This window comes from Ciconia boyciana, chromosome 1 (assembly GCF_034638445.1).
Source record: "Ciconia boyciana chromosome 1, ASM3463844v1, whole genome shotgun sequence".
Taxonomy (NCBI): domain Eukaryota; kingdom Metazoa; phylum Chordata; class Aves; order Ciconiiformes; family Ciconiidae; genus Ciconia; species Ciconia boyciana.
The window spans coordinates 186,813,356-186,826,748 of record NC_132934.1 but is presented as its reverse complement, the minus strand read 5'-3'; the positions used below and the strand labels follow the sequence as shown (position 1 = coordinate 186,826,748).

Genomic DNA, 13,393 nt, shown 5'->3' with positions numbered 1-13,393 from the left:
GTTTCTTATTCTGATTCCCTGGGCATCTGCTATTGGCCACAGTCAGATGGTCCTTGCTCTGAGGCAGGATGATAGTGGTTATGCTGGTCAAATGGAAGAGCTGTCAGACTTTTTTTCTCCCCACCTTTGTTTATTGGAATGTGTCTGGAAGTTTACCAGGCAATGGAGCATCTCTTTGAGAAACAGAGAAGTCTAGAAGTTTAATGACGTCTAAACTGGACAAGGTAATGTACTGGAAGATGCTGGTGGCTGCCACGCTGATGCGTTCCAAGGTCTGACTCTTTGGGGCTAATAGCGGTGCTCCACAACTGGGCTCCTCCAGCTGAATCAACACCAAATTGCCACACCTCCTTGGGACATCAGTGATCTGGTGCCCTACTGAAACTCCCACTTTTGTCCTCTTTTTTTCCAGTGAGGAAGGCTTGTTACACTGAGAAAAGCCCTATAATACTGACCAAGTGAGTCACTTCCACCAAAAGCTTCCTGAAGCCCAGAAGATGGTAAGATTTGAATGACTAGGGAAAACAGTGATCCAATCTTGATCTCTAGCTTGCAGCTGAATATTCATTCTTAATTGATGATACAGAAAAAAGGAGACTGACATGAGGATAAAGACACTGGCAGACTGTAGAGTTTTGAAGGAGAATTTTAGATAAAAACGCAAGAAGTTTTTAGAATAACACCCTTTTTCTTATTCTAATAAGGTTCTTCCTTCATTTGAGGGGAAAAAAAAGCTAGTCTCTCTTTGCTACTGCCAAGTAATATGTACTCCCCTATATATACATATGTATACATATATGTGTGTATACATATGTATATATTTATATATGTATAAATATATATATTTGTTTTAAGGGAGGCTGAATTTTTCAGGAAAACTTAAATCTTAGCTTTTAGAAATCAACTCTATATTCAGTCTCGAAATACTCAGCAATGGTGTTTCTGAAGTACACAATCAAATCTCTAGTCTCCAGAAGCTTTTCTTTTTTTCTCCACAGGAACCAAAGTTTAACGAGCATCTTACTACATTTGTTACCAGCTGCTGCCTGGACTGTCCTAATCCTTGCACTGCAGGATTTGCAGGCAACTCCATTCCTGGAACCAGATCTTTTTTTGTCTTTCAACCCTAGCAAAAAATAGACTGTTTTTCTTAGGTGTAAAATTATCACTCCCAGGCCATGGGGACCCTTTCAATGTTTTTTATTTTGGTTAGCTGTTTTGCCTTCAGATCATTGTTTTCACCGCTCACCATCTCTCTGTGTGTTCCCCCAGCACGTCTGAGCACTGTAGCCACCAGCAGGCTGCTGGTTGTCCGTGGTGGAAACCTTCCACGCTTGCAAGTAGGGGAAGACAAATAAATCCGTGTTTGCAGACATGGGTGTTCTTATGCATCCAACAGAAATACAACTTGGCAGCTGTCATAAAACACCACAGAAATAATTGGCAGTTGCAGGCAAAACAAATGACACATCCAAGGGCTAATACTGAGAATCATATAGGGGATTATACCCTTAAAAAGTAACATTGAACAGATATATAACTTGTGGTAAGGGCTGGTGGAAATGAGGTGGTAACTTAGTATTGGTGGTGGAGTGCAATCCCCAAAAGCACAGTTGGCAGGAGTGTACACCCATGTTATTTGGGCAAAACCAGAAGGTGATTCAGACAGCAACCATTGCCAAAGAAGGAAAGGAGGATGCTTCTCCAAGATTGTGTGGCTATTTTTATGGATGACAAAGTTGCTTCTGCACTCCCAAAATGCAGATGAATAAAAGCACTTGTTTTATACTATGTACTATGTTAGAATATAGTTATCCTTAAAGGGATTTTATTGTTCTTCTATTTTTTCCAGACCCAAATATTTCATGTGAAACATTTTGTTCTTCCTATATTCTACTTGAAAGAAAAAGGAACTTTAAAAACTACTCCAAGTGTTCAAGAAGATTTGTCTTCTTGCCTCTCTGACTGCCAATTCTAGATATTTGTTCTTCAGAGGTTTTCATTGTTCTCCACCATGCCAATTTCTTGTTAGATGAAACAGGAATGAACTCATTTTTCCAGATGTAGGCAGAACATGGACTTGAAAATATTGATGTTCCATGCTTTTACTTTCTTGTACAAATGTGTGAATATTCAAGCCTTATATACAGTATCCACATGGGCTCTGACTTGAGCAACATGTGCTTTTCCATTCTTAAAGTTCTTTATCATCTCTGATTACTTTTCATTTTAATGATTTCATTTAGTAATTATTTATTAACATTTTTCAAATGTAAACTTTCTCTCTTCTGCCAGCTTAGTTTTTATAATTCCAAGAGATCATAAACCCTTGCCCAGCTGCATAAATATATGTATAGATCCCTTTAAAAATAATGCTATGATCACTGAAAGCATAAAATATTACTTGTTTGACTCTTCAGATGTGTAGTATGTAAATTTAATGTATCTATCTGTGTTCAATGTAGCATATTCATGTCTACAATATCTTAATAATCATATATCCAAATGGATCTGTTAAAAAAAGGTACGTGGGTAGGGTTGATTCCCATTTTTTGTAATCCTGCATAACTCTATCAGTATCTTTGATTCTGAAGACCAACAAACTTACCAGTAAGTTCAACACGAGTTGTTTCCAGCTCTAACTCTGGTGTCCTGGTCCTGCTCCAAATAGGCATTATGCCAGGACGTGGAGCAGACTGCAGTGGTGATGCTGATGGATGATCGCCTCCTGTCCCTAGACAAGGGCTATATATCCAACTTCTATTATTGCACCACTCGGTAGCATTAATATAGTTAAACTTGGGATTTTTCTGGATCCTATCACAGATGTGGCAAATTTATTGACTTTCCTTTCCAGTGACTTTATCAGTTCCTTTTTCTCTGCACCTCAGAGTCCAGACCAGTATTTCCTTTGGACATCCCATCTATAGGCTCTCTTCATGGTTTGTCAGCAATATGCTGGTGGCATGCATCAGCTTCTCTGCAGATGCAAGCACCACCAATCTCTTTGTGGGTCTGAACAAGACCTTCACTGTTCAGAAATCCAGATGAATTTTCCATCACTGCAATGCATAGTAATACGTTTTAGTATTCAGAGAATTAGTTTCATTCCCAGGATGCTCTACAAATGGTACTCGTGCATCGACTCAGTGCTTGTGTGATGTATGAAAGCATTTCATTCTCAATTCAACACATTGGAAAACTGAAGCAACTTATTCAAGAGGACAGACAAAGCAAACCTGGTCCAGGTTAAAAGCCGTCCATGCCTTCAGTAGTCTTGCCATTGACCTTAGTGGGGTTTGGATTAATGTGTGCAAAATATGGAATTAGATTTCAAGAATTATTGACTCAGTCCTCTTCAATATACCTCAGTGCAGTCACCTTCTAGAAGCATAGAGTCCCAGCACACCTAGAAGGACATTTTGGGAGTGTTGGCCCCCAGCACTCTGCTTGTGCTGTTGTAGATTGATTCCAGTTGCAAAAGAAACTGATGACAAAGCCATGTGCTTATTTAACACAGGCAAAGTTACTTACCAAGTCACATTTCCTTGAACATGGCGGGAATTAGTGGCAAATAATTTTCTTCCAGTTAAATTACAAACCTGCTTTGATTGGCATGTGATCTAAAAGCTCGTCCGCTCAGCTCCCTTTTGAGGCCATTTTAGCAGTGTTTGTGGACATGAGTTTCCTTGTTGCCATGTCCCTTAGATTTGTTTTTCTTTGCATCTTCACCACTGCCAAAGAAATATTCAGAAAACTGTACCTTATTGAAAACTGCCATCTTTCCTTTGAGTGAGAGCATGTGTCTGTGGTTTGGGCAGAGTTTGCTGTTGTTTCAGTTTGCTACTCTTGTAGAGAAACTGAAACATATCTAGTAATTGTCTTAAAGAGAGAACAGCAATGGTTAAATATAACTTGTGGTAGCAGTCACCAGATGATGATGTTTTTCCTTGGCTGTCACACAGGACCTGAAAGGTGCATACAGGACAGGGAGAACTTGGCCTTTGGTCCATCCTCTTGTACATTTCCACCTGCTCCATCCTTGCCTCAGAATGCTGTGGGTCTACTCTGGATATTTGATTTAATATGAAATTTCGTATCTGGCTAGGACTGTAGCCAATCTTGCAATTGTCCAGAGGGATGGATGAGAAGCCTCCCTCAGCATCTTTCCAGTCCCAGGTTTCCCCGATCCTAGGAGAAGATTGGTACGACACCACGCGTTGGGTGCTATTGTGGTGCTCCGCTTTGCGTGCCATGGAGCTCTGTGGGCTGCTTTAGCAGCGAGTAGTAATGAGGGACTTCCACCCACAGCAGGAGAGTGCTGCACAGGATGGACTGCTGTGAATGTCAGAAGTCTGACTTTTAAAAATGAGATCAAGCAAATTAGCATAGCCTAAGGACTTCTTTGAATTGTATGTTGCCTTTTCACCTCTGACTTTATCTCCCAGCATTCACTAGCCATGAATATTTAATACGGCCACCACTGCATCCCGTGGAATAAATGACAGGCTCTGAGTTTCAAAGCTTAATCTGAAAAGCGATGCGTATACATCGATATTGAAAAAAAGCATCACACCCAGAGCAAATCCTTTTTCATAAGCCCACTTACTAAAAAAAAGTAATGTAATATCATAAGTTTTCATTAATACTAGTCTTCAATAAGCCTAAAGCAAATCCTTGCTTGCTGTGCGCTTGCTACGCTTGTTGTACAGAACTGTCTGAAAGTGATGAAGGCTCACAGTCAGTGCGTGGAGAGCAGGGAGCGTGCGGCCGAGACAGATACGAGCTCTATTGGAGTAGAGGTTCTCAATCCCCAGTTGTCTTTCCCAGAGAAGATGATTATGGATGTTTCACAGGAATCATAATGTCAATTTTCAGCCCCCACAGAGTGCTTTACACCTGCAAAGTGCTATAAAAATGTGAGCTAATCCTCACTATTAAGTAAGTATTATTGTACCTGTTTTGCAGATGCAGGAATTAAGATACAGAAAGGTTAGTGGGCTGACCCAAGGTTACATAGCTTCTCAGCAGCAGATTTAGGATGAAGAAACGGGCCTGTCTGGTCACATTCCATTGATCATGCTGCCTTGTAGCAAATGTAGCTCAAATTTCCTAAAAATATATATATATATAAATCCTAGAGAAGGAGTTGTTTCCCTCTTTGCTTCATCAAAACAAACAAGCTCCTGAGCTACCAAACCCCACGTTTACATGTATCATTAAATACTTTCCAGTTGCTAGCCAGAAAACTCAGCAGAAAACCTGTAGAACACCAAAGTAACTCTCTTCTTTTAAATAATTGATGATGCCAAATAGCAGCAGTGTTATGCCAACAAAGACATCGGTCTCTCAAAATATTTTATTCATTATGCCTCGAGAAACCCAAAGCCTTGTTTTTAACTAAAGCAAATTTCAGAAGTTGGCTCTCAGTTCATCTGAAACATCTGCTTATTACAATTCTTGGTGTTACAGCACTGGTACTCCCCAGTAAATCTTTAAGTAATACGTATGGAAATCTTGGCAAAGAGATCAGGAAGGAGAAAGAGTAATGTTTGCTAAATATGCATTTTACTTTATGGGGCTGTAGTGGTATATTTTAATAATACATGTGTTGAAGAGAATCTACTAATCCGATTATATAACAGGACAAGAAGGAATTAATTCCAAGGCTCAAAAAGACCCCATTGTATGCAGCTGAACCTTTATATTCCAGGGTAAAATGGTTAGAAGTCTTGGCTGACTACACTTCTATAAAACAGCCAGAAATGGATCTTTCTCTGTAGTGTTCGTAAATCAAGGTCACTTATGTGAGAAGCCTATGTTGTGATAAATCTGTCCGACAATTAGATGGAGAGGGCATATAGATGTTAAATTATATTCTTTGTACACTCTGGTCAGAAAGCAATGTAAACCCCACAGTAGCATTATGAAACAGAAAATTGCATTCCTGATAATAACAGATATTAATGTCGCATGGTTTTACACTTTAATGTTCTGTGTTTTACTCAGTCATATTAATATTTTAAATTCTGTACCATTCCCTTCTTTATGCAGAGTTTATTTTTTTCACTGACAATGCACCTCCCTCTCCCTCTCCCTCTCCCTCTCCTTCTCCCTCTCTCTCTCTCCCCTCTCCCTCTCTCCTCCCTATTGCTCTGCCTTTTCCCTTTTCCATTTTTCCTTTTCCCTTCTCCTTTTTTTAACAGTGATGCTTGGAAAAAAAAAGCCTAAGGCAAAACTGTCTGTGCAAGAAAATAGTAACAAGTGGTTTCAAGATTTATAAGCCAGGATTTTATGTTATATATTTACAGATTCAATCTGTGTACCAGGCTTTGATCCAAGCCTTAGCATGATGACTGGAATCACTCCGATTAACCCAATGATACCAGGCATGGGGTTAGTGCCGCCACCACCACCAACAGATGTGCCTGTAGTCAAAGAAATAATTCACTGCAAAAGCTGCACGCTCTTCCCTCCAAACCCAAGTAAGTGGATCTGATGAAAGAATGTTATTTTCCTAATATATTGCATTAAAAAGTTTTTATCTAATAAAAATTATGGTTTTTAAATAAAGTGTAGGCAAGTACGGTGTTTCCTTCTAAGGTCTACTCTGTGTGTAAAGTGTGGTATGGGATCAGAGCATACTTATTCATCTCTGTAAGGTCATGTAAAAAAAACCTACTCAGTTAGTACAAAAAGGAAAAATAGTTACTTAAACAAAGCTAACAGAGCCTGAAGATCTACACTGCTCATAGTAGAAATCTGTCTTTCCTTTAGATCAGAATGTCACAAAATATAATGATTACATGGTACTGATCATCCCTGTGTTCCCCTTCAGGTGCCCACAGTTAGACGGGACCAATCTGGGCTCGTGTCCCTGACCACAGCACCCAAATGCTGACTAGCTCTGGTCCCTACCTGGGGGAGATAGAGGGAAAGGGGGACTATGGCTCCTCTCTTGCCATTTTTGGGGGGCAGCATGTGGATGAGCTGTTTCTCCTCTTTGAGATCCAGGACCAGGCTTCCTTCTGTCCCTTCTGGGACTTTGTGCAAATGGAAGACTCTTCCCACTGGGCCACCAGCTCAGGCACAAAGCCTGATTTTGTGTATGTTAGCCCCAGGAGTTTAGTTTCAGAGCCATCAGATGAGCAGCTTTCACTATCACTGGGAAGACAAAAGAGAAAATTAAGCAAATAGTCTGGTGCTCTGGATTTGCAGTGTACCCAGATCATGGTTTAATCAAACTGGCTGTGTGTGTGAATATGTATATATATGTATATTTTAAGGTTGTAACCCCATTTACTGTGTTAAAGGGCCAAAAAACTAAGTTATATGAATCAGATTCCATCTTAGAGAATTACTTTTAGAGGAACGCTCTAGTAATCTGCATATAAACGACGTGAAGTGTTATGATATATTATATTTTTTATACAGCCTTCAAAAATTTAATAGTTTTCATGATTTAAGTGTGTCTATATTCTATATATATACATAAAAATAACATTTCTAGCCACTCCACTTCATGAGCACTTGTAACCAGCGAGGTTATCCTTCCTGTGTGCTGGCGTCTGCTCCATTATCTGGCAACAAGACAAAACAGATAACCGGTAGAGCATTTTTATCATTCTGTCACTTCGTTGTGTTTCCCACTTTGTTTTTCTGTTTGCTGTGCTCTTGTACTCTGAGACAGAAATTAAATTATGCTAAGACCAGGGGAAGGTGTCCGTCCAGCCCAAGTGCCCAGGGTGTACGCAGCATGGGCTGGCTTGCAGAGGGCCCACACACTTGGCAAGTGTGGCAAGTGATGGGTATGAGCCAGAGATGGTGAAGTTCAGGCTTTGAATGTACTGCACCAGTGCTTGAAATCTGTGCTTGGGGTCAAATCAGTTGCAGAAGTTCCCCTGCTTTGAGACAGAATATTTTTTATTTTTTGTGTGACTACGCAGGGAAAAGAAAGCTCCTTTTAGACCTTACTGTCTGTCCTGGAGAACAACGCGCAGTGTCAGGAATTAATCTCTGAAATGCCACCTAAAACTTGAAAAGGTTTAGATTCAAGTAACCAATTTTGGACAATCTCTGCAATATTCAATTATTTTGCTTCTCCCTCTCTTCCACCTCCATACTATGTCAAATAACTGTTGCTGCCCAGAACTGATTAGGGGAATGAATAGAGCCAACGGATCAAAAGACAAATTTTGTATTCCAATGTGATTTCTGTTTTGACTTAGATCTTCCACCACCTTCAACAAGAGAGAGACCTCCTGGGTGTAAAACAGTGTTTGTTGGAGGATTACCAGAAAACGCAACGGAAGAAATTATTCAGGAAGTCTTTGAGCAGTGTGGAGATATAACAGCAATTCGGAAAAGCAAGAAGAATTTTTGTCACATTCGTTTTGCAGAGGAGTTCATGGTTGATAAAGCCATTTACCTTTCTGGTACTTCACGTTCTTTAATGGATTTTCTTTGCTTCTCATTTGTATTTTGTGATGCTAATGTTTGGTTATTTTCTTAGCTTTAATCTCAGCAAGTCTTTCTTGAGCTCAGTGGCTGTAGCCTGGAGTGGCAAGGGGCAATTCTGTATTTCTCTGTGTCTGCCAAGACTTGTGTGTGGTTTTGTATGTTGCTTACCTGGGAGCAATTTCCTGCCATCCCACAACAATGCAACACATCCTGAAATTCACTACAGAACAATCTTATTTTCGATTTACACAGGTTTATATAGTTTTGCTCACAGGTTGTGGCAAGCGGACGGCACTAGGCCAGGAACACTGCTGTTTTCCAGTGCCAATTTCTTTGATAGGCTGGCAATTTCATTGGCATATTTTTATAGATTTGCAGTGCAATCTGAATAAAGTCTGCCTTTATGCGTGCATGTATTCAGCTACTGCATGGGTTAGATTCTGAGCCTCATCTGTAGGCTATGTCTGTTGCCTCCCAGGACAACGAGTGCCACAGAAACTCAGGTGTAAAATTTCAGAATCTCTTTTATTTTCTAACAGAGGAACAGACAAAAAAACCCCTCTAACTCACAGGGAAAAAAGAAAAAAAAGAAGAAAAAAGATGAAAAACAATTCTGTTTTCACATATCTGACTGTGACTGTCAGTGCCCTCTTACGGTTACAGGCTCCTTCATATGAGGACTGGCTTCCTGAGCCCTTCTTCACCTTTCTGAGCTGGATCCCATCCCCTGTATGTATTTGTCTCCACAGGCTGGTTCATCTCTCTTTCTGGGTCCTGGGGAAACCCACAAGCGTTGTTTTGCCCCACAGGTGTAGTGTAACACTTTCACCCCACATGCAAGGTATTCTTAAATAAACAAGGGCCAGGGACTGCTCCTTGGCCAAGACGAGCTGACACAGACTGGCTTACAGCCACCCAGCCTGTGTAGAGTAACCTTGAAGGGACCCACTGGGACCATCCAAAGTGGAGCCTGGGAGGCAGCTAACGACTAGGGATATCTTGTTTGAGCTCCCATCCTGACCATCTTCTGTTTAGCAGTAAGGACATAACCTCAATGTCATGCAGGTGTCCATAGGAAGCTCACACAGTTAGAAACAAGTGGTCTCTCAAATCACGGAATCACAGAATCACAGAATCGTATAGGTTGGAAAAGGCCTTTAAGATCATCCAGTCTGACTGTAAACCTAACACTACCAAGTCCACCACTACACCATGTCCCTAAATCACCATCAACTACATCTTAAAATGAAAGAAAGAAATAAAAGAAAAGAAAACGTCCAAACTTTTAAAATATGTGGTCAGGAAAAACCTAGCTCCTTTGTTTCACAAAGGTTTTTGTGTTAGGGTTTATGGGGGTTTTTTCTAACTTGGCTGCTTGCTTTAAATATCTGTTTGAAAAGCTACAGAAAATTGTGAGTTTTATGAGGTCTATATAAAGATTTCTTTGAAATATTGCTGTATTTTCAGGTTTCTTCCAGATCTTCATTACACACTATTTTTTTCTTCCTTTTTTAAAATTTATTTTCATTTCATTTCTTCTTCCCTCCTCATCCTCTCTTCCCAGTTTCCATCCTTCCTGTTTATTTGTTTATTCACTTATTACTTCCATAACGCAGTAGTTCATTGGGACAGATTACAGGCATCGCAGTAGTAAGAAGCAGTAGCACATTTCCTGGCTTCCGACTTCTGCCTAGGGGACCCCATCTCCACAAGTAACGGAGCAGACGAGGGGCACACCCGATTCAGTAGGAGATGGTATTACTGTATATGATAAACAAAACAGTGTCAAGAAAGAGAGCAAATTAAAACCCAGAAACGTACAGGCTGCCACGCTGGGCCAGAGCAAGTGTCCCTCTAGCTCAGTTCCCTGCTTCTCAGCAGTTTACTGCACCCTTTGCTTCACTCCAAGTCAAGTTTTATTTTAATTTTATATGCCTTAAATCCTGGAGGACCACATTTGATGATTAGAGGTAGGAAATCCCCCGTGCTGCCATGTGTCCTCGTTTACAACACACTAGAGTGCGCATTCAGAATAAGGGAAACAAGCAGAGATGGAGGTGGTAGATTCCCTTCCTCATCCTGAATTTTCTGCCAGTTTATTTCCAAGTTCCTGATCCATCCTTCCTTCTTCCATTTCCTTTCGTCCTTCCTTTCCAGTCGCACTGCTGTCTATGCTTCCTCTTACCGTCTGCTCCGCAGCCTCCCTCCCCATCTGTCTTTTCCACCACAGCTTTTCTTTCTCCTAAAGTGTTGTACTTAGTGTCTCTGACCAGATCAGGGAAAGAACCAGTGGAGCTGATAGCAAGGAGGAAGAAAAGCAGGGGCATGATGTAGCCAAGTTTCACTTCTTTTTACCACCAGCGCTGAACTCTGCAGATGAAACAGGGAGCACTGACTGTCCCTCACCACTGCAGAGCAGGGAGGTCTGGCACTAGGCAGGGGCATGTTTTATTTGTACTGAAATATTTGAGTCTTTTAACCAGTCTTTATTCCATTCTCACACATAATGTATTCTGAAATGGTAGGGATAAAGCATATTGGTAAGGCATTTTCTTTTCCCTGTAAGAGACAAAAGAGAGATACAAACGGAATTTGTGGTTGATATAGTATGCGTGTTATATTAGGGGAGTCATGCCTTTGATATCTGTAATATAATGATAATTTTGTCTACCTAATCAGTTTTATCTGTCTACCCCATCTAATCTCATCAAACTGTATTTATCCCATGCTTATCAAGAGAATAGTGCAAGTGATTACAAAATCCATCAAGTAGTTTAATCACTGATTTTTTTCCTTTCTATTCCCAAGTAAACGTGTATGAAAAGGAGACTGGGAGATGGGTAGAAGACTATGATAAAAAAGTTGACTTGAGGGAGGGTGATTTTCATTTAGCCCTGAAAGTTACATTTTGATCTTCTGAGGAAAAGACTTTCTAAAATTGACATACCAGCCCATGAGAAAGCTCTTTCTCCAACCTGTATGTACTTTACTCTTGTGGCTGACAATTCAGTAACTCCTGCAAATATTGATGGCCCTGGACTTGAAAATATGGGATAAACAGGTGGCTTGAGGCAGACCTGTTTACATCCCAAAAGCCTGTGTATGCATTTTTCCTGTGCTGATCTTTTCCCCTGTGGGTTTCCATTTAGTACCATGTACTGGTTTTATTTTATGTTCTTGATGATCATCATCAAGACTGATCTAGATCCCCAGTTAGAGGGCAGCTATTAGCCGGTCCCCAATATAGCAACACTCAAAGGTAAGTCAAGCCATAGAGTTTTGACTAGACCTGTGATATGGAAATACTGTGTTTGATTTTTATTTAGCACCCTCATTAATTTTTCCTCTTGCTGTTTCTTTAAAGTGAGGATCTTGGCAAGTTCCCAAAGTCTTTTCCTCTGCTATTGTGTATGAAACTGAAATTAAAAATGACAAGACAGGCACGCAGTTAGTGCTAGCTGCAGTCCTGAACAAAGAGATGGGGAAAAGCGTCTATGAGGGCAATTCATTGCACATGCGTGAAGGGGAGGCAATGGCAGGTGGTTCTCTCATAACTTTAAATACCCTCGAACATCTATAAGGAGACATGGTATTGGAAAAGAGCGAGCCTCCCAGCTGCCCCAAATGGGTGCCTGAGGATCCTATAAACAAAATAAGGCCTGCCAGTTGTGCACCCCTTGCTACACAGCATCTTGCTGGCTATCAACCCGTCAAGGAATCTGTTCTTCACTGGCTAGGCCATTGGTCCTGTAGTGTCCCCAAAGCCTGATTTAGGAGGGTGCAAGAAGCCATGCCAAAGGCATTTTCTTTTTTAGTAAAGGGAAAGATGCCAAGCCCTGAGCAACCTGGTCTGACTTTGAAGATGACCCTGCTCTAAGAGGGGGATTGGACTAGATGATATCCAAGGACCCTTCCGACCCAGGTTATTCTAAGTTTCTGTGCTGATGGAAACCACCTGGCTGGCTGGCCACCTTCAGTCCTAAGAGTCAGACAAGCAGTGAGATTTTTTCAGTGTGATTAATGGGCAATTTAAAAAATCTGTTAATTTGGAGGCACTTAAACTGGCTACCTAAAGGGAACCATTTGCCCAGTGCTACACAGGGTACCGGGTTTTGGACTGCAATTTACACTGTTCAATGTTTTTTTCCATTATCCCCATTTACTTCAAAAATAAGGGCCACTTTAGTGAAACTCAGCTTTGCCAGTGCACACACAATCTGTAGATGCACAGTTCTTTTCATTAGCCCTTTATTCAGATTAAGTGGGGCTTTGAGGTCCACAAGAGTCTTGCGTCCTGCAGTGCCATTTCTCAGTCTGTGCATGCCCAGTGTGTTCCTGCCAAGAGAGGCGAAAGATGGGAGAGAGGAAGAGACACTGTCTTCCTGGAAAGTACAGCCCAGCTGGGAGATCTAATTTTAGGTTCACGAGACCTGGCACCTTGGCAGTGTCCTTTCACATCGCTGATAATGCCGTTTTGGCACAGAGCAATCGCTATTTGAGGAATGCAGCTGGCGAGTTGAACTGGGGGGGGTTAATATGTGTCATGGTTTTCAGGGTAGCTGCACCACTGACCCCTTTTGGCTAGCCCCTTCATGCCTACACCTCTGTGGATAAAACCACATAATTACCCCCTTGTTAGTTCAGGGCCCAGCTCTGTAAGGTCACCCACTCATTTCTTCTGTTCTATACTGAATATGGTGTATCTGTAATTCTTCCCTTCAACACCTTGTGACTAGAGCTACATATATGACCACAAACAGCCTTCTGGGGGAAAAAGTAGTGTTTACTCCTCTGAGCAAGAGAAAGCAGAGCAAAATAAAGGGGGCTTTAAAATAACAAACAATCCCCTCATTTGCCTCTCTTGCAATATTCAGTTCTACTTCACCCCAAGCTCATGAACCTTGGAGACCAGGTTTGGTAGGTTCCATGGAGG

The 13,393-nt window shown here is 41.1% G+C and overlaps 1 protein-coding gene across 9 annotated transcripts in view; it reads left to right on the top strand.

Moving 5' to 3' along the window:
- Nucleotides 1–13,393, top strand: part of ENOX1 (ecto-NOX disulfide-thiol exchanger 1) — a 394,890-nt gene that overhangs the window by 279,770 nt on the left and 101,727 nt on the right. For 8 of the 9 annotated variants that reach the window (XM_072850165.1, XM_072850170.1, XM_072850162.1 and 5 more), the window contains 2 exons: nt 6,312–6,485; nt 8,229–8,435. In XM_072850165.1, the coding sequence (XP_072706266.1) occupies nt 6,312–6,485; nt 8,229–8,435 (381 nt within the window). Of the gene's footprint in view, nt 1–432; nt 501–6,311; nt 6,486–8,228; nt 8,436–13,393 lie in introns of those variants that run through there. The other variant, XM_072850171.1, reaches the window with a different exon arrangement.